A 22,683-nucleotide genomic window follows, 5' to 3' on the forward strand; every position below is an offset into this window, starting at 1 on the left:
CCCATTGTTTGAGTCAGTGGCAGCGAAGAGTAGATGATGTTGGTTATCCTGTTGAAATCAAATTTTATGTTCGGTATTTCTATTGAGGTTGTTTTGTTTTCTACGGTGATGTTTTATTTGGTTCGTTTGTTATCAACCTCGGAACAATAGAGTTTTACCGAAAATATTGTTAATTATGTTTTTGTGTGTTTTTTTCGTTTTGTTGGGTGGGAGTACATAGTATCACCTCATTTGCCATTGGTGCCCTGTTTAGTGCGAATCCATTTTCAAACCGCAGAAAATATTGCCAAAGTTTTTGTTTTTTTTTGCTGCTCATGTTCGCGGTTTTTATTCCTTTCAGTTGTGTGAGTTGTATTCACGTCGAATAATTCATTTCCTTTTCCGGATTGTATTTGAATATATACTTCAACTTGAAATAATTAAATTGCATAAATTTTTGCCAGGATTTTTCTTTGTTGTTGTTTATGTTAAAGACGATATTGTGGGTAGTTGGTTAAAATTTTGTAGGGATTTCAATAAATAAAATAAAGTGATAAGGAGGAGTTTTCCTTTACTAGAGCATGAGGAATAAATACAAAGTTAACCCTCTTTGGCAAATAAAACCGATCAGTTTGTTTGATTACAAACTGCTCAATTTCGAATGGTATTTCATCGGAGAAAAAAAAGCAAATGCGGTAAGTGGGCACTTTCATACAACCGAGCCAGTATAACTTTTTTATGCATCGGTGAGCTCTTTGCAGTTTTTGGAACTTCAATGGGTTTAGTTCACCTCACCAGTCAGTATAGGGGGTATAGGCCCGTGGTCTAGTATGGGATATATACTAAACCGTGGGCCGATAACCTATCGGATCGATACATCTATGTCCTATTTTGTATTCTTGAACTTGTAGTTATATACTTGAGCCTTTTTTGCATCGCTTTAACCATTCACACTATCAATCCCAGCTTTATGAAAATCGTTCAATTTGTTATCCCTACCATCACAACTTGCTTCAGTTCAACATCAATGAAGAAGAATAAAATGGAAATAAAAACCAACCAACGTCAGTTATTGAAAACTTTCTGAGGAGTAAACAATAGTGCAAAAGAAAAGAAATAACTCTTCTTTCTTTTTTCAGAGTTCTGCGTTTTTTGTTTCTTTTGAATTTTCCAAATGGATTGAAGGCATTGCAAAGTTGGTGTGATTGTTAATTTATTTGTTTGTCTGTGTGTGCGTTTTTTTTTTCAAGATTTAGAATTAAATTACGCACACGAATAATTTTATTAAGGAAAAAGATTTCTTTTATTTAAAACTAAGTGATTTTTTTTTCTTTTCATGAAAATTTGGAGAGGAGGCTTTCGAAAACCGAACAAAAAGCTTTGGAGGCTAAATGTAGTAGGAGGTGTAAGGTATAGGTATAAGAAGAGAAACTAAAACAGAATACCGCTTGGTCGAAGTCACCTATACCTTTCAAAATTGAAAGGCATTGTCGTTTAACATAAGCTCATAAAAAAATGTTGATGAAAACTTCTATAGAAATACAAATTCTTCTGTAGAAATAAAATTTTCTATAGAAATAACATTTTGACAAAATTTTCTATGGAAATAAAATTTTGACAAATTTTTCTATACAGATAAAATTATGGCAACATTTTCTGCAGAGATAAAATTTTGACATAATTTTCTATTGAAATAAAATTTTGACAAAAATTTCTATAAATATAAAATGTTGACAAATTTTTCTATAGAGATAAAATTTTGATAAAATTTTCTAAAGAGATAAAATTTTGATACAATTTTCTTAGAGATAAAATTTTGACAAAATTTTCAATAGAGATACAATTTTTACAAATTTTTCTTAGAGATAAAATTTTGGCAAAATTTTCTATAGAAATAAAATTTTGACAAAATTTTCTATAGAGATACAATTTTGACAAATTTTTCTATAGAGATAAAATTTTGACAAAATTTTCTATAGAGATAAAATTTTGACAAAATTTTCTATGGAAATAAAATTTTGACAAATTTTTCTATAAAGACAAAATTATGGCAACATTTTCTGTAGAGATAAAAATTTGAAAACATTTTCTATAGAGATAAAATTTTCACAAAATTTTCTATAGAAATAAAAATGTTGACAAAATTTTCTATAGAAATAAAATTTTGATAAAATTCTCTACAGAGATAAAATTTTGGCAAAATTTTCTTTAGAAATAAAATTTTGAAAGAATTTTCTATAGAGATAAAATTTTGACAAAATTTTCTATATAAATTTAATTTTAATCAAATTTTCGTAGAAATGAAATTTTAATCAAATTTTCTATAGAAATGGTTAGGTGGCAGCCCGATGTATCAGGCTCACTTAGACTATTCAGTCCATTGTGATGCGACATTGGTGAAATTCTCACTGAGCGCTGCCCGATTCCATGTTAAGCTCAACGACAAGGGACCTCCTTTTTGTAGCCGAGTCCGAACTGCGTTCAACATTGCAGTGAAACCACTTAGAGAAGATTTGAAACCCTCAGAAATGTCACCAGCATTACTGAAAAAGTTTTTGGCGTTCGGTCGAAGCAGGAATCGAACCCACGACCTTGTGTATGCAAGGCGGGTATGCTAACCATTGCACAACGGTGGCCCCCTTCTATAGAAATAAAATTTTGAAAAGGGTTTCGATAAAAATAAAATTTTGACAAAATTTTCTGTAAAAATAAAATTTTGAAAAAAATTTCTGTAAACAAATTTTTTGACAAAATTTTGTATAGAATTAAAATTTTGACAAAATTTTCTATAGACAAAATAAAAATTGTAAAAAAATTTTCTATAGAAATAAAATTTTAACAAAAATTTTGTAGTTATAAAATTTTGACAAAATTTTCTATAGAGATAAAATTTTGACAAAATTTTCTGTAGAGATAAAATTTTGGCAAAATTTTCTATAAAAATAAAATTTTGACGAAATTTTCTATAGAAATAAAATTTTGACGAAATTTTCTATAGAAATAAAATGTTGACAAAAGTTTCTATAGAAATAAAATTTTAACAAAATTTTCTATGGAAATAAAATTTTGACAAAATTTTCTATAGCAATAAAATTTTGACGAAATTTTCTATAGAAATACAATTTTGAAAAAATTTTCTATAGAAATAAAATTTTCACAAAATTTTGTATAGAAATAAAATTTTGACAAAATTTTCTATAGAAATAAAATTTTGAAATTTTTTTTTTATAGAAATAAAATGTAAACACAATTTTTTTATAGAAATTAAATTTTGACAAAATTTTCTATAGAAATAAAATTTTGACAAAATTTTCTTTAGAACTAAAACTTTAACAAAATTTTCTATAGAAATAAAATTTTAACAAAATTTTCTATAGAAATAAAATTTTGAAAAAATTTTTTATAGAAATAAAATGTTGACACAATTTTCTATGAAAATAAAAGTTTTTAAAAATTTTCTATAGAAGTAAAATTTTGACAAAATTTTCTATAGAGATAAAATTTTGGCAACATTTTCTGTATAGATAAAATTTTGACAAAATTTTCTATAGAAATAAAATTTTGACAAAATTTTCTATAGCAATAACATTTTGGCAAAATTTTCTATAGAAATAAAATTTTGACGAAATTTTCTATAGAAAAAAATGTTGACAAAAGTTTCTATAGAAATAAAATTTTAACAAAATTTTCTATAGAAATAAAATTTTGACAAATTTTTCTATAGTGATAAAATTTTGAAAATATTTTCTATAGAAATTAAATTTTCTAAAGAGATAGAATTTTGACAAATAAAATTTTAACAAAATTTTAATTGAAATAAAATGTTGACAAATTTTTCTATAGAGATAAAATTTTGACCACATTTTGTAGAGATAAAATTTTGACAAAATTTTCTATAAACATAAAATTTTGACAAAATTTTCTACACACATACAATTTTGACAAAATTTTCTATAGAGATCAAACTTGACAAAATTTTCTATAGAGATCAAATTATGACAAATACGAGATGGACACTTGTTGTCTTTGGCAATAATTTTAAAATTTTTCATAGAAATTAAATTTTGACGAAATTTACTATAGAAATAAAAATTTGATAATAGCTAAAATACATTTTTTTCTGTAGAAATAAAAATTTTCTGTTAAAATAACATTTTGACAAAATTTTCTATAGAAATAACATTTTGACAAAATTTTCTATAGAAATAAATTTTGACAAAATTTTCTATAGTAATAAAATTTTGACAAATTTTTCTATAGAAATAACATTTTTAACATTTTTTTCTATAAAAATAACATTTTGACACAATTTATAGAAAAAAAAAATTTGAAAAAACTTTCTATTGAAATAAAATTTTGTAAAAATTTTGTATAGAAATAAAATTTTGAAAAAGTTTTCCATAGGAATAAAAATTTTACAAAATTTTCTATAAAAATAAAATTTTGATAAAATTTTCTATAGAAATTAAATTTTACAACATTTTCTACAGAAATTAATTTTTAACAAAATGTTCTTTAGAAATAAAATTTTTACGAAATTTTCTTTAAAAATAAAATTTTGACAAAATTTTCTTTAGAAATAAAATTTTGACAAATTTTTCTATAGAAATAACATTTTTAAAATTTTTTCTATAGAAATAACATTGACAGATTTTGCTATAGAAATAAAATTTTGACAAAATTTTCTACAGAAATAAATTTTTACAAAATTTTCTGTAAAAAAATTTTTTGACAAAATTAAAATTTTGACAAAATTTTCTATAGAAATAAAAATTTGACAAAATTTATATGACAAAATAAAATTTTAACAAAATTTTCTATAGAAATAAATGTTTGACAAAAATTTTGTAGATATAAAATTTTGACAAAATTTTCTATAGAGATCAAATTTTGACAAAATTTTCTATAGAAATAAAATTTTGGCAAAATTTTCTGTATAGATAAAACTGTGACAAAATTTTCTATAGAAATAAAATTTTGACAACATTTTCTATAGCAGTAAAATTTTGAAAAAATTTTCAATAGAAATAAAATTTTGACAAAATTTTCTATAGAGATAAAATTTTGGCAAAATTTTTTTTAGAAATAAAATTTTGACAAAATTTTCTATAGAAATAAAATTTTGACGGAATTTTCTATAGAAATAAAATGATGACAAATTTTTCTATAGAGATACAATTTTGAAAAAATTTTCTATAGAAATAAAATGTTGACACAATTTTCTATGAAAATAAAAGTTTTTAAAAATTTTCTATAGAAGTAAAATTTTGACAAAATTTTCTATAGAAGTAAAATTTTGACAAAATTTTCTATAGAGATAAAATTTTGGCAACATTTTCTGTATAGATAAAATTTTGACAAAATTTTCTATAGAAATAAAATTTTGACAAAATTTTCTATAGCAATAAAATTTTGGCAAAATTTTCTATAGAAATAAAATTTGGACAAAATTTTCTATAGAAATAAAATTTTGTAAAAATTTTGTATAGAAATAAAATTTTGAAAAAGTTTTCCATAGGAATAGAAATTTGACAAAATTTTCTATAAAAATAAAATTTTGATAAAATTTTCTATAGAAATTAAATTTTACAACATTTTCTACAGAAATTAATTTTTAACAAAATTTTCTTTAGAAATAAAATTTTTACGAAATTTTCTTTAAAAATAAAATTTTGACAAAATTTTCTTTAGAAATAAAATTTTGACAAATTTTTCTATAGAAATAATATTTTTAAATTTTTTTCTATAGAAATAACATTGACAAATTTTGCTATAGAAATAAAATTTTGACAAAATTTTCTACAGAAATAAATTTTGACAAAATTTTCTTTAGAAATAAAATTTTGACAAATTTTTCTATAGAAATAACATTTTTAAAATTTTGCTATAGAAATAAAATTTTGACAAATTTTTCTATAAAAATAAAATTTTGACAACATTTTCTATAGGAATAAAATTTTGAAAGAATTTTTTATGGGAATAAAATTTTTACAAAAGTTTTCCATAGAAATAAAATTTTGACAAAATTTTCTATAGAAATTAAATTTTTGACAAAATTTTCTATAGGAATAAAATTTTGAAAGAATTTGCTATAGAAATAAAATTTTGAAAAAATTTTCCATAGAAATAAAGATTTAAAAAAATTTTCTATAGAAATTAAATTTTTGACAAAATTTTCTATAGTAATTAAATTTTGACAAAATTTTCTATGGTAATTAAATTTTGGCAAAATTTGAATCAATTTCATTTTTGATTTGTATTTTTAATATATTTGAATCCTCAATAGCCAATTTTTAAAATTTGATGGTAAATGTCGAATTTATATAACATTAGACTTTCGTTTAAATTTAAGTGCTTAAGTGTTCAACAATCAAATTGTTATTTGGGCGATATTATAATAAGACACTCCAATCATATTTCATTTTTTTTTCTCGAATTTGCATAATTTGCACAAACTTGTGATACTTCATACAAAAGCAGTAGTATAGTTTTTAAAAAACCAGACATTTGTTACTGCAAAAGCTTTTAAAGTCATATTTTGGCTGCCAAACTAAAATGGTCTTGTGTAATAAATAAGAAGCTTATATTCTTTGAAGAGACTCAAAAAATATTACAAATCATATTTTTTCATGAAATTCTCCCAATTCTGTAGCCATCCATGAGGAAGAAAGAAAAAATATTAAATTGTTAGCAATTGATAATGGTAGTCAACTTAAAGGGGCATTAAATCACAGTTTATACATTTTGATATATTTTTGTTTTGTTTTTTGTGTTTTGTGTCTTCATACGAAATTATAAACGTTGCTACTAGAGCTCTTTAGAAATTATGAAATATTTTGTAAGACTTTATTGTGGTATTGTTGTGTTTCTTGCTTTCTTGTGAAAATGATGAAGTTGTGCTTTTTTTCAAATACATTTTTACTGGGCTGTTAAAAATGTATTTAATCATTTTTTTATTATTCCATTGTCTATGTTTTTCTTGCGTATTTTTCAGAGAAAGATTCAATGGACAAAAATAACTCGTTTTTCATGTTTTGGATTGTGGGTGAGTGTGTGTGGCCAGTATTGTCAACTTGTTGATGTATATGAATTTTATTTTTAGAGAATTGTACCGAGAAATTTAGACAGGTTTTTATTTAACTAATTCTTAAGATTTTTATTTCCTAGAATTATTTTTGAGTTTATTGGAATTATTGAATGTTTTTTTCTCTAATGAATTTTTATTGAAATGCATCATATATGAATAGAATTTATGAAAGAATAGAATTTAAAAAATTTAAATAAATGTTAGATCATTGATTGACAAGTTCCGATTTGCCATAAATGTAGTGAAATAATTTTTATAGCAAGAGAAATGACAATTTCTAGTTTGTTTGTCATATTTAGCAAAATTTATCATTTCGCATATTAAATAAAATAAATATTGGAGGTTTTAAATATGAAAATTGTGAAATATTTAAATGTTAGCCCGTTTAAAAAATCTTTTTTTTTGTAATTAAGCACTAGACAAAATCTTGAAAATCGGTTTGATGTTACATTAAAAAAAAATCAAATGGTCCAAATGTGATTAGAAAATCAATAGTCGAAATGGTTTAATTTTAATAAAAAACAAGTAAGTAAAGTCTAAAGTCGGGCGGGGCCGACTATATTATACCCTTCACCACCATGTAGACCAACACAATGTTAATAAAAAAATATGGGAAATATGAAGCGAGAGAAATTTTGATGCAATTGTACAAAACAGCATTTGCGATTTATCAGGCGATACTTACGTATTCGAGATATAGGATAATTTGAGTAACATTTACAATTTTTGCTACTCAGCAGTGACGATTTTACAAGGATATTGGTTAGATCTTGCCAAGATATGTGGTCAAGTGTGGGTTGTGATATATTACTTGGTCAAGTCGGGCGACTTGGAGCCTTATTTAAAACTCAACCGTTCTGTGGAAAGTCTGGCATTACAGTGTGTAGGATATGACTAAGATATGGGGAAATCATCGCAGAGTTTTGTGTAAAGTGAATTTGGCCATATTTGTATAAACCGGAAGAATGAATATATGGAGGCTTTATCTAATTCTGAACCAAATTAGATAAAGCTTGACATACTTAAATATCATATTAAATATATTCTACGTGGAAACTATGCAGTCAATTGGAAGAACCAAATAACGGCAAAACTCTGGCTTTTGAGGCCATATAAGTTCAAATCGGACGAAAGATATATATGGGAGCTATATCTAAATTTGAACCGATTTCAACCAAATTTGGTACACTTATCGATACTATTAAAAGTACTCCTTGTGCAAAATTTGAACTAAATCACGGCAAAACTCTGGGTTTTGAGGCCATATAAGTGCAAATCGGACGAAAGATATATATGGGAGCTATATCTAAATCTGAACCGATTTCAATCAAATTTACCAAGCATTGGTAGAATGTCAATTCTACTCTTTATGCAAAATTTCACGAAAATCGGTAGTAACCTTTGGCCTCTGTGGTCATATGAGTCTAAATCGGACGAAGGATATATATGGCAGCTATATCTAAATCTGAACCGATTTAGCTGATATTTTGCAAGTTTTTCGAGACTCATAAAATATTCGGATGTACTGAATTTGAAGAACATCGGTTGATAAACACGCCAATTATGACCAGATCGGTGAAAAATATATATGGCAGCTATATCTAAATTTGAACCGATTTTTTCCAAAATCAATAGCGATTGTCTTTGTCCCAAAAAACGACCCTATGCCAAATTTGAAGACGATCGGACTTAAACTGCGACCTGTACTTTGCGCACAAAAATACATGAACAAACAGACAGACGGACAGACAGACAGACAGACAGACAGACAGACAGACAGCCAGACAGACAGACAGACGGACATCGCTAAATTGACTCAGAATTTAATTCTAAGACGATCGGTATACTAAACGATGGGTCTCAGACTTTTCCTTCTTGGCGTTACATACAAATGCACAAACTTATTATACCCTGTACCACTGTAGTGGTGAAGGGTATAAAAATTATGTCGAGGACAACAATTTTTTTTTTTTAACAGGCAAAAACATATCGAAAACCTGTACACATTTTTTTTTGTGATGCAATCACGAAATTAATTTGTCCAATTAATTTTTTAATTGAGATGTCTTCAATCACGAAAATCATAGTACCAATCCCAGAAGAAATAAAATATATGCTTGATAAAAAAAATTACATATATACTTGATGATAAAAACTTAATTTATTTCTTCCGGTTGTTTTTTTTTTATTTAATTTTTTAGTTGGTTTAATCAATTCGTCCAATTTCAATATGGTAAGGTGAGAGGTGTGCGCCCGTAACTTATTATGGAAAAAAAGTTTTACCCAACTCGGTGTGTATGACACCTTGTGAATTCCAGAAAATAGTGGTCATATCTTTTCCTTGCTGGGGAAGGTCTTCGCCTTCCTTAGAGGCTGCCTGTCAGATGGAGTTCACTCGTTTGATTGTCCCCATATATATGGATCGTTCCGAATGTAACCCATGCTATACTTTGAAGTGGCTACTTTCGTAGCTATCTTGGGCACCTTCAATTGGCGGTCTGTCAGTACGAGATCGTGAAATTCATCAAGAATTGAGAACTGATCACTTGGGAAACTTGGGAAAGCAATATTTGATCGTATTATACCATAGGATGGAGGGTATATTAACTTTGCCATTCCATTTGTAACACATCGAAATATTGCTCTAAGACCCTATAAAGTATATATATTCTGGATCGTGATGAAATTCTGAGTCGATCTAAGTATGATCGAAAGTTAGCGTGATTTCAACAGACGGACGGTCTGTTGAAATCACGCTAACTTTCGAACGAAACAAACTATCGACTTGAAACTTGGCACAAGTAGTTGTTATTGATGTAGGTCGGATGGTATTGCAAATGGGCCATATCGGTCCACTTTTACGTATAGCCTCCGTATAAATGGACCTCTAAGAGAAGCATATTTCATCCGATCTGGCTGAAATTTGGTACATGGTGTAAGTATACGGTCTCCAACAACTAAGCAAAAATTGGTCCACATCGGTCCATAATTACATATAAAGGGTGATACGGTCAAAATTTGGTCAATATAAATTTTTTTCAATGTAAGTGAATACAAGTATATGCGGCCGTAAGTTCGGTCAGGCCGAATCTTATGTACCCTACACCATGGATTGCATAGAAACTTCTACTAAAGACAGTCATCCACAGGTGAATTACTTCGGTTGCGGTAACACTTGCCGATGGCAAGGTAAAGGGTGATACGGTCAAAATTTGGTCAATATAAACTTGACGTATTTCTTTCAATTTTGCATTTAAAACCTGAACACCCCTCATTTTGAAGGTGTGTGTGTGTAGAATGTTGCTCCTATTTTGATTTTGGAATTCTCTCTTCAGTTGTCAAAATGCCGTCCAAGCAAGAAGAGCAGCGTATCAAAATTTTGCTCGCGCATCGCGAAAATCCGAGCTACTCGCACGCAAAGCTGGCAAAATCGCTAAAAGTTGCCAAATCAACCGTTACAAATGTAATTAAAGTGTTTGGGGAACGTTTGTCGACAGCCAGGAAGTTTGGATCGGGGGAAATCGAAAACCGGAAGCCGCTGAGACGACAAAGAGAGTTGCCGGTAGTTTCAAGCGAAACCCTAACCTCTCTCTCCGAGATGCCGCAAATAAGCTGGGTGTATCGTCTACAACCGTGCATCGAGTCAAAAAACGAGCCGGACTATCGACTTACAAGAAGGTAGTGACTCCAAATCGCGATGATAAACAAAATACGATGGCCAAAGCGCGATCCCGGAGGCTGTACACGACGATGCTGACGAAGTTTGATTGCGTGGTAATGGACGACGAAACCTACGTCAAAGCCGACTACAAGCAGCTGCTGGGACAGAAGTTTTATACGGCAAAAGGAAGGGGAAAGGTAGCAGATATTTTCAAGCACATAAAACTGTCAAAGTTCGCAAAAAAATATCTGGTTTGGCAAGCCATCTGTACCTGTGGCTTGAAAAGCATGTCAACCAAGAAATTTACGTGAAAGAGTGTTTGAATAAACGTCTGCTGCCTTTCCTGAAGAAACACGGTTGTTCCGTACTGTTTTGGCCGGATTTGACATCTTGCCATTACGGTAAAAAGGCCATGGAGTGGTACGCCGCGAACAACGTGCAGGTGGTTCCCAAGGACAAGAACACTCCCAACACGCCAGAGCTCCGCCCTATTGTCAAATACTGGGAACCCAAAGAAGACCAAAAAAACTGCTAAGGACGAGCAGCAGTTCAAGGCAAACTGGCTTTCTGCGGCGAAGAAGGTGGACAAGGTGGCTGTACAAAATCTGATGGCAGATGTCAAGCGTGAGGCCCGGCAATTCGGATTTGGAAAAGCGAAAGCCTAATTGAATATTTTTCCTGAATTTTATACTAATTGAAATTGAAAACAAGTAAGGAAAGTCTAAAGTCGGGCGGGGCCGACTATATTATACCCTGCACCACTTTGTAGATCTAAATTTTCGATACCATATCACATCCGTCAAATGTGTTGGGGGCTATATATAAAGGTTTGTCCCAAATACATACATTTACATATCACTCGATCTGGAAGAATTTGATAGACTTCTACAAAATCTATAGACTCAAAATTTAAGTCGGCTAATGCACTAGGGTGGAACACAATGTTAGTAAAAAAAATATGGGAAACGTTTAAATCTGAAGCAATTTTAAGGAAACTTCGAAAAAGTTTATTTTTGATTTATCACTCGATATATATGTATTAGAAGTTTAGGAAAATTATAGTAATTTTTACAACTTTTCGACTAAGCAGTGGCGATTTTACAAGGAAAATGTTGGTATTTTGACCAATTTTGTCGAAATCAGAAGAACATATATATGGGAGCTATATCTAAATCTGAACCGATTTCAACCAAATTTGGCACGCATAGCTACAATGCTAATTCTACTCCCTGTGCAAAATTTCAACTAAATCGGAGTTAAAAATTGGCCTCTGTGGTCATATGAGTGTAAATCGGGCGAAAGCTTTATATGGGAGATATATCCAAATCTGAACCGATTTCAAGCAAATTTTGCACGCATAGTTACAACGCTAATTCTACTCCCTATGCAAAATTTCAACTAAATCGGAGCAAAAAATTGGCCTCTGTGGGCAAATGAGTGTAAATCGGGCGAAAGCTATATATGGGAGCTATATCTAAATCTGAACCGATTTTGCTGATATTTTGCAGGTTTTTCGAGACTCATAAAATATTCGGATGTACGGAATTTGAGGAAGATCGGTTGATATACACGCCAATTATGACCAGATCGGTGAAAAATATATATGGCAGCTATATCTAAATCTGAGCCGATTTTTTCCAAAATCAATAGGGATCGTCTTTGAGCCGAAACAGGCTCAAATTTTAGGACAATCGGACTAAAACTGCGAGCTGTACTTTGCACACAAAAATACATCAACAGACAGACAGACAGACAGACAGACGGACATCGCTAAATCGACTCAGAATTTAATTCTAAGCCGATCGGTATACTAAAAGATGGGTCTATGACAATTATTTCTTGGCGTTACATACAAATGCACAAACTTATTATACCCTGTACCACAGTAGTGGTGAAGGGTATAAATATGGGAAACATTTAAATCTGAAGCAATTTTAAGGGAACTTCGCAAAAGTTTATTTATGATTTATCGCTCGATATATATGTATTAGAAGTTTAGGAAAATTAGAGTCATTTTTACAACTTTTGGACTAAGCAGTGGCGATTTTACAAGGAAAATGTTGGTATTTTGACCATTTTTGTCGAAATCAGAAAAACATATATATGGGAGCTATATCTAAATCTGAACCGATTTCAACCAAATTTGGCACGCATAGTTACAATGCTAATTCTACTCCCTGTGCAAAATTTCAACTAAATCGGAGCAAAAAATTGGCCTCTGTGGGCAAATGAGTGTAAATCGGGCGAAAGCTATATATGGGAGATATATCCAAATCTGAACCGATTTCAACCAAATTTGGCGCGCATAGGTACAATGCTAATTCTACTCCCTGTGCAAAATTTCAACTAAATCGGAGTTAAAAATTGGCCTCTGTGGTCATATGAGTGTAAATCGGGCGAAAGCTATATATGGGAGATATATCCAAATCTGAACCGATTTCAACCAAATTTGGCACGCATAGTTACAATGCTAATTCTACTCCCTATGCAAAATTTGAACTAAATCGGAGCAAAAAATTGGCCTCTGTGTGCAAATGAGTGTAAATCGGGCGAAAGCTATATATGGGAGCTATATCTAAATCTGATCCGATTTGGCTGATATTTTGCAAGTTTTTCGAGACTCATAAAATATTTGGATGTACGTAATTTGAGGAAGATCGGTTGATATACACGCCAATTATGACCAGATCGGTGAGAAATATATATGGCAGCTATATCTAAATCTGAACCGATTTTTTCCAAAATCAATAGGGATCGTATTTGAGCCGATACAGGACCCTGTACGAAATTTTAGGACAATCGGACTAAAACTGCGAGCTGTACTTTGCACACAAATATACATCAACAGACAGACAGACAGACAGACAGACGGACATCGCTAAATCGACTCAGAATTTAATTCTAAGCCGATCCGTATACTAAAAGGTTGGTCTATGATTACTCCTTCTTGGCGTTACATACAAATGCACAAACTTATTATACCCTGTACCACAGTAGTGGTGAAGGGTATAATGAAAAAGAAATTTAATTTGATTTTTTAAATAAACGATTCCACCGATTTATACGCGTTTTCCCTTGACCAAATTTTGACCGTATCACCCCTTAGCCCCCATATAAACCAATCCCCAGATTTAGCTTGCGGAGTCTCAAAAAGAAGCAAATTTCATCCGATCCCGCTGAAATTCGGTACATGGTGTTGGTATATGGGGTCTAACAACCATGCAAAAATTGATCCATATCGGTCCATAATTATATATAGCCCCCATATATACCGATCCCCAGTTTTGAACTCCGGAGCCTCTTGGAGGAGCAAATTTCATCCGATTCGGCTGAAATTTGTTACATGGTGTTGGTATATGGTGTCTAACAACCATGCAAAAATTGGTCCATATCGGTCCATAATTATATATAACCCCCATATAAACCGATCCCCAGATTTGACCTCCGGCGCCTCTTGCAGCAGCAAAATTTATCCGATCCGGTTGAAATTTGGTAGGTGGTGTTAGTATATGGTATCTAACAACTATGCAAAAATTGGTCCATATCGGTTCATAATTATATATAGCCCCCATATAAACCGATTCTCAGATTTGACCTCCGGAGCCTCTTGAAGGAGCAAAATTCATCCGATCCGGTTGAAATTTGGTACATTGCGCTAGTATATGACCGATAACAGCCATGCCAAAATTGGTCCGTAACAATCTATAGTTATATATAGCCCCCAGATAAACCGTTCCCCAATCGCAGAAAAATCACGATTGCCACTCGAGCCAAAAATAATCTACCAAAATTTATTGCTATAGAAAATTTTTTCAAAATTTTCTTTCTATAGAACATTTTGTCAACATTTGATTTCTGTAGGAAATTTTGTCAAAATATAATTTCGATAGAAAATTTTTTCAACAATTTATTTATATAGAAAATTTTGTCAGAAATTTTATTGCCATAGAACATTTTTTCAAAATTTTCTTTCTATAGAACATTTTGCCAACATCTTATTTCTGTAAAAAATTTTGTCAAAATGTTATTTCTACCGAATTCCATGTTAAGCTCAATTGTCATTGAACTTAACATGGAATCGGGCAGCACTCAGTGATAAGAGAGAAGTTCACCAATGTGGTATCACAATGGACTGAATAGTCTAAGTGAGCCTGATACATCGGGCTGCCACCTAACCTAACCTATTTCTACCGAAAATTTATGAAGCACCTCTTAGTTGGTGAGGAATATTTTGCAAATTCTTCTAAAACACCAAACAGTAAAAAATCTGCCATTTTTGGTAGACTCGTGTTCATAATTGTATATAGCCCCCATATAAAGCGACCCCCATATTTCAATTCTGGCTCTATAATTCCCGCACAAAAGTTCATATCGGTTCTTAATTATTTCTTCTCTATATATACCGGTCAAGAACCTTTCTTTTGTCTAATATATATCGCGCATAACTTACAATTTAGAAGATGATGTTAAGAATTTTTAAGATGCCTTGCCATAGGCGGCAACCCAAGTAATTCAATTTTTGGATAATCGTGTTTAGTAGAAGTTTCTACCCAATCCATGGTGGAGGGTACATAAGATTCGGCCTGGCCGAACTTATGGCCGTATATACTTGTTTTTAATTGAGATTGCTGAAATGATAAGTCGCTAATAACTGCCGCTAATTAACAAATAACCGGTTCAATTAAACATTTCATTGATTTAAGTAATTGAGATTTATAAAAAATGTAAGTAAACTGATTTAAAAAAAATTTAGTTTTGAATGTTAAAAAATAATAATATCAATAACTGCCGCTAAATTAACCGGTTCAATTAAACATTTCATTGATTTAAGTAATTGAGATTTATAAAAATGTGAGTAAACTGATTTAAAAAAAATTAGTTTTGAATTAAAAAAAAAAAACTTTAGCCTCTTTTAATGTAGAGTTAGGCTTAAAATTTTGATTTAGATATTTCCTTTTAATTTTTATAAAATTGAGATTACATTGACATTACTGTAGCCTTTGTATAGAACTCTAGTCCTGCCATACAAAGTACTGAGAGTTTATCATTTTCCTCAACATTGTTAGCGCATAAGAGTATGCACTGAAGTACGAGTAGTTTTGCCATAAATTATTCCATTTTCATTTCACATGGGAGTTTTTTGTTTATTTTCTTTTTTGATGGTTAACTACTCTGTTGTTATTTTCCTATTTGTTCCAAAAAACCAAAAAATATCTTGAGAGCTTTACTTCATTTCCTTTGGTGGCAATGGATTTTGTTTGGTGAGTTGCTATTTGAACTCAAGCCGTAAGGTACAAAAGAGATTAACAATACAAAAAATGAAATTATAAAATTTTAATATGAATAACATTCATAGACAACAGTAAAATACTCAGAAATTAATTTTTAGAGTATATCAAAAGTCGATTTTCAAATGTCATAATTCGGGAGGCTTTCAGACAGATATTTGAATACCATAGGAGTCAAAAATGTATTTTTCATTTTTTTAATATAATAATTGGCTAAAGCAAAGACTTTAATTAAATTAAATTTTCTTGAAGGCAATATATTAATTGTATACTTATTTATTTTTATTTAATATTTTTTGTTAAATATTATTTATTTAAATATTTCATATTGGAGTTATAATATTTTCCATTTTATTAGCAAATCATTTTTTTCGTACAATTTTCCTTTTCATTTTTGTTAGATGGCATTTTTCTTCTGATATCATCTTTCATGAAAAAAAAACACTTGGAATTCTTCTGGTGTTTTTCTTTTTAATTTACAAAAGTCCTTTCGATTTAAATGAATCATAGAACTTGGTGACGTATAAGTGCTATCTTCATAAACTAATGTCACTCATACGCATTGTGGTACACTGAGTGATGGGGGTACCAGAGCCAATGCAAGGCATTCATAGAATTGCATTTTCAAATTATTGCATACAAAATTCTTAACTAATTAAAAGTTATTAAAGTGAAAAACAAAAACTTTCCGAATATATTAGCTTTCATAGATGGTTTCCAAAAATACATATATTCACAATAAAAACAAAAATGATGTGTAAATGTAATAATAATATGTTACGCGGTAACGTGAACACGCTTTTTCATACACTAACTACTCCGTAACGCTGAAAAACATGAACATACAATTTTAAATACACATACGAAATTTCTTAGTGATCTAGTTTGGCTTTTTTCGTGATTTTTAATTACCCATTTAAATTGCATTATAATTCCATGCCCATTGATATTTTTCCGATCTATTTTTTTTAATTTTTTCATGAAATTAAATTAGGTTTTTAATGTTACTAATAACAAAAAAAAAGACTATCACGCTAGAACGTGTAAATCTCCCGAATATGACTATGTTTTATTCTAAAATTCGCTGAAGTTCGCTAACGTGAACATTTTCGCCAAAGTGAACTTTCTTGGTTTTTATTAATTCACGTTACCGCGAGTGCACTGTATAATAAAGTTAAAAAATATATTAGGTAAGAATTATTAATTAATTATTAATTAATAAACACTTCAGTAGAATAGGTTACCACTAACTATCAAGTATATCGACTTTTTTGTAGAAAATTTGGTATGTGAGTCAAAATTGTGAATTCTTCTCTTGGTGTTCGTGAAAATCGAAAATCGATTGCTCGAATATGAATAATTTATAAAAACGAAAAATGCAACAGAAGTCGATTTTTCAATTTGGGAAATTTATGGGCAGATAGTCGATTTTCATTTGAGTCTGGAAGCTATTGAATGTTACCAGGTCAATAAATCAATAACTATAAATAATTTATTTTAATTATTAATTTTTTTATTTTCCATTTTATTATAACAAATTTTTTTTCTTTATTTTTTTTAATACTTTTGGTCTAGTCAGGTTCGACTTTTTTATATTTTTGATATTTCCCATTCATTTTAAAGTTTCATTTCCATGAAAAAACAAATGAGAAATTCTTTGGTGTTTTCATTTATAATTTACGAAAGTCCTTTTGATTGAAACGAATCACAGAACTTGGTGGCGTATGAGTGCTATCTGCATAAACTAAAATCACTCATACGCACTGTAGTATACTGGGTGATGTGGCTGCTACTGTCAATACAAGGAATTCATGGAATTGCACTTGCATGAAATAACAAAATTCTTAACTAATTAAAAGTTATTAAATGAAAAAAAAAAAACAACATAAACTTTCCTAATATATTAGCTTTAATAGATGGTTCCCAAGAAGATGTATAAATCACAATAAAAACTACAAAAGTTATTTGTAAGTCGACTTTTTCAAATATTGAAAAAATCTAAAGACTTATGCCAAAATCGACTTTTAATGAATAGTTGACATTGCTTTGAATATAAGGGAATATAATGCAAATATTTCTATGGTAACTCTGATATTTTCTGTGGACGATGTCATGATATTTTTAAAAGGCACGCCTATCAACATAACTACGGTGAATATGATTGTGTAAGAGTATCCTTTAACCCCAGCTCACAAAAATTTAAAAGGACGATTTTTCAAATTTTGAATGATCAGAAACTCGAATAGTCACATTTTCAAAATTTCAGAAAATCAATAGGTCAAAACGAGTACATAACATACAATTATTGAATAATTAAATTTTATTCATTATGTGATCTTCGAGTAATTTCGCTGATTCAGCAAAGAATTGAAACCCCCTTTAATAGAATAATTCACCAGAAACAATCAACAATGTCAACTTGTTTATGCTGAAAATTTGGCTTATGTGCCGAAATTGATTATTGATTGTTGGCGAAAATCGAGTGCTGGAATCAGAAGCCGATATTTCAATTATATCATAAATTGGGAAATATACAGGCAGACAATCGTGTTCCATGTGATGTGGAAGTCATTAAATTAGAAATCAAAATTTTTTTTCACAATCTTCTCTTCCATTTTTGTTAGATGACATTTTTTGTATACCATCTTCCATGAAAAACAAATTAGAAATTCTTTCGTGTTTTTATTTATAATTTACGGAAGTACTTGTGATTTAAATGAATCATAGAACTTGGTGGCGTATGAGTGCTATCTACATAAACTAACGGCACTCATACGCGCTATGGTACACTGACTGCCAAAAATTATCTACGAAAATTTGGAGAAAATTTTACCAAAAAAAACAAAAAAAAAATTATTTTGTCACAATTTTATTCTTATAGAATTTTTTATCAAAGTATTATTTCTATAAAAAATTTTGTGAAAAATTTTATTTCTATAGACAACTTTTTCAATATTTTATTTCCATACAAAATTTCGTAAAAAAAATATTTCCATAGAAAATTTTGTCAAAATTGTATTTCCGTAGAAAATTTTGTCAAAATTTTATTTCAATAAAAAATTTTGTTAAAATTTTATTTCTATAGAAAATTTTGTCAAACTTTTATTTACTTAGAAAATTTTATCAAAATGTTATTTCTATAGAAAATCTTATTTTGTCACAGTTTTGTTCTTATAGGAAATTTTGTCAAAATTATATTTCTATAGAAAATTGTGTTAAAACTCTATTTCTACTGAAAAAGTTGTCAACATTTTATTTATATAGAATATTTTGTCAAAATTTATTTCTATAGAAAATTTTTTAACATTTTATTTCTACAGAAAATTTTGTCAACATTTTATTTCAATAAAAAATTTTGTTAAAATTTTATTTCTATAGAAAATTTTGTCAAAATTGTATTTCTATAGAAAACTTTGTCAAAATTTTATTTCTATAGACATTTTTTTCAAATTTTATCAAAATATTATTTCTATAGAAAATTTTGTCAAAATTTAATTTCTATTGAAAATTTTGTAAAAATTGTATTTTTTAGAAAATGTTGTCAACATTTTATTTCTATAGAAAATTTGTCAAAATTATATTTCTATAGAAAATTTAGCCAAAATTTTATTTCTATATATAATACAATTTAGACAAAATATCCGATTAATTAAACGATGAAATCAACGAGGAAAACGTATTTTTCAAATATTTCAAATTTTTTATATATAATCACAAAAGTAACAACTTACCTGTATTCATGAGCCATGAAGAAGGTTCCGCGGATATTGCAACCATTTGGATTTTTACGTTTACCATTAAATATCTTTTGATAATGATCATAATTATTCAAATTCACAGCACCGTCAAAGGTCAACATAATCATTTGTGGAATCTAAAATGTAACAAAGGAAAAAACTCATGAATTATATAAACAATTTAAGGATGTGTTTTTCTACCCTGCGCTATACTGTCGAACAGGGTATTACGATATATAGGCCTGCAACACCCTAACGAAACAGACACATGGTATCCTTGCAAATAATGCTCAGTGCCGGCCCCAAAATCGATTTAGCCATGTCGTATATCTGTGAAGACAGTTTTATGATGAAAGTAACAGTTGTAGTCAATCTTGGTACCAGTATGTGTTCTGGGGCATAACGCAGGGAGTCGAATTTGCATTCTAGCTATTCATATCGGTTTTGTTTAAAATCGGTTCATATTTAGTTATAGCTCCCATATATGTATATCATTCGCTCGATTTATATTCATATGACCACCGGAAGTCATTCATTGATTTATTCCATTGGTTGACACTACGATTTATCTGTACACTAAAAAGTCTGAAAATCTCGCTAAAAATGAGAAATAAAAACCTAACTCAAAATATTCAATAAAATTGAACATTCCAATTTGTGGTCATAGTGAATAAAAGCAAAATTACAGATACAATATTCAAAAACGGCTGAGAAAAAAATCATAAAAATCTCACCATTTAAACCATAAACCAAAGTATCCCATTTAGTTAAGTGAGAGTAAGGTGTGAAAAGAAATAACAGTGAAAGATAAAAAAAACTTCTAAATACAAAAATTATACAAAACTTCATTCTCTACCCTTGCCAGGACTCTATTCGTTCCTGCCAGTCCCTTAAAATACTCAAGGAGAAGAATGTTATTTGACCTCTGACAGAAATGCAATGATGCCATTTGCATCATCACTTTTCGTGTTTTTTTTTCACTATTTTTCTTGTGCATTTTTATTCAGAAATATTTCAAGCTGTTCATTGTGCTTTATTCATTCTCGGTCGTTGGGCTTTACGCCAAAGTACCATCATTCGGCCCAATTTATTAAGAAAAGTATCACTTCGCTCGCATTACTTAATGCTGTCTCCTTTTTTATTTTTGGTTCAGTTGGGTCCACTAACAATCTTCGAGATACTTTTAGCTCATTTCTGCGTCGTTAACAACAGTGGAAGACATTTCAAAAGCAAATAAAATTTTGACTGGGTCGATTGACGGATCCACGGTTGCCACTCGAACCAAAAATAATCTTCCAAAATTTGAAGAAAATTGTACCAAAAAGCTACGAAACAAAAAATTCTTATTTTGTCCAAATTTTTTTTCTATAGAAACATTGTTGTCAAAATTTTATTTCTTTAGAAAATTTTATCAACATTTTTTATTCTTTAAAATATTTGGATAACATTTTGTTTCTGTAGGAAATTTTCTCAAAATTTTTCTATAGAAACTTTTCTCAAATTTTATTTCTATAGATAATTTTGCCAAAATTTCTATAGAAAATTTTGTCAATATTTTATTTCTATAGAAAATTTTGCCAAAATTTTATTTTTATAGAATATTTTGTCAAATTTTCATATCTAAAGAAAATTTTTTCAAATATTTTTTTTATAGAAAATTTTGTCAACATTTTATATTTATAGAATATTTGTCAAAATTTTATTTCTATAGAAAATTTTGTTAAAAATTTTACTTCCATAAAAAAATTTTGTAAAAACTGTATTTCTATGTTCTACATAATAATAAATAGCTCTTGTACCAGGCGAAGGGTTTAAATCCTGTCCGGACCACCCTCGTATTAAAAAATTCTCTTCAAATTGGGCGATGTACGAAACTACGGTTTATGCATTTTTCCCAATTTTTTTTGTTGTCCCCCCACTGTGTTGTTGCCGAGGCATTTGCATTGGAAAATATTTTCCTTATTTGTCCAATAGAAATGCAAATATTTTCTTTTTTTTATTCTCGCTTTTTCTTTCGCCTTGTTTAGTACGGCAGATTGAGTTCATTTACTTATAAATCCTCATCTTTAATGGCTATTTGCAATAAGTGATAGCGTTGGTGGAGAGAAATTGTCCATCAACTTTTGTTACTTCTACTTGAGATTTGCATTTCACTTGAAAAGTAAAAGCGTTCAGATTAAATACAAGGACAAAGTTTTGTGTCAATAATGCCGTGCTGTGGTATTCTTCTTGTGATTATCCGCGGCAAACCATTATGGTATTTCTTGAATATTTAAAATGCAGTATGAATGCAATGATAATAGACCGATTGGTCATAGTTTATTGAGAATCGAAGGTTTGAATAGTTTATAAGTAATAGCAAGGGATTAAATAGATGTAATGGCTAAGTGGGCTTTAAAAGTTACATTTTGAAATTGTGGTAAAATAAAGCATATCAGGGTAAAAGTCTGACTTCTGGGGCCATATAACTGTATACCCGGCGAAAGATATATTATATGGGAGCTTCTTCTCGTCTGGCCCAAACTTTTGCGATTTGACTTTGATTGCAAAACTATTTTCACAAACAGACGGGTGAACTGACGGACATGGCTAGAATGATCAAAAATATTCTACCAAAATTTGAAGAACATTTTATCAAAATTAAAAAAAAAAACTTTATTTTTTATATCTATAGAAAATTTTGTTAAAATTTTATTTCTATCCAAAATTTTGTCAATATTTTAGTTCAAAAGAAAATTTTGTCAAAATTTTATTTCTATAGAAAATTTAGTCAAAATTTTATTTGTATAGAAAATTTTGTTAAAATTTTATTTCTATAGAAAATTTTGTCAAAATTTTATTTTTATAGAAAATTTAGTCAACATTTTATTTCTATAGAAAACTTAGTCAAAATTTTATTTCTACAGAAAATTTTGTCAAAATTTTATTTTT

The 22,683-nt window shown here is 29.2% G+C and overlaps 1 protein-coding gene across 1 annotated transcript in view; it reads right to left on the bottom strand.

Annotated features, from left to right (window-relative positions):
• Window positions 1-1,313: 1,313 nt before the first annotated feature.
• The window catches only part of LOC142231365 (chitin deacetylase 1-like), a 158,962-nt gene continuing 137,592 nt past the window's right edge, over window positions 1,314-22,683 (bottom strand). The window contains exons 5-8 of the mRNA XM_075301976.1: window positions 19,747-19,889; window positions 9,516-9,564; window positions 9,350-9,443; window positions 1,314-1,447 (exon numbers count right to left, since the gene is read on the bottom strand). Of these exons, the coding sequence (XP_075158091.1) occupies window positions 1,314-1,447; window positions 9,350-9,443; window positions 9,516-9,564; window positions 19,747-19,889 (420 nt within the window). The remainder of the gene's footprint in view (window positions 1,448-9,349; window positions 9,444-9,515; window positions 9,565-19,746; window positions 19,890-22,683) is intronic.

This window comes from Haematobia irritans, chromosome 3 (genome assembly GCF_050003625.1).
Source record: "Haematobia irritans isolate KBUSLIRL chromosome 3, ASM5000362v1, whole genome shotgun sequence".
NCBI lineage: Eukaryota > Metazoa > Arthropoda > Insecta > Diptera > Muscidae > Haematobia > Haematobia irritans.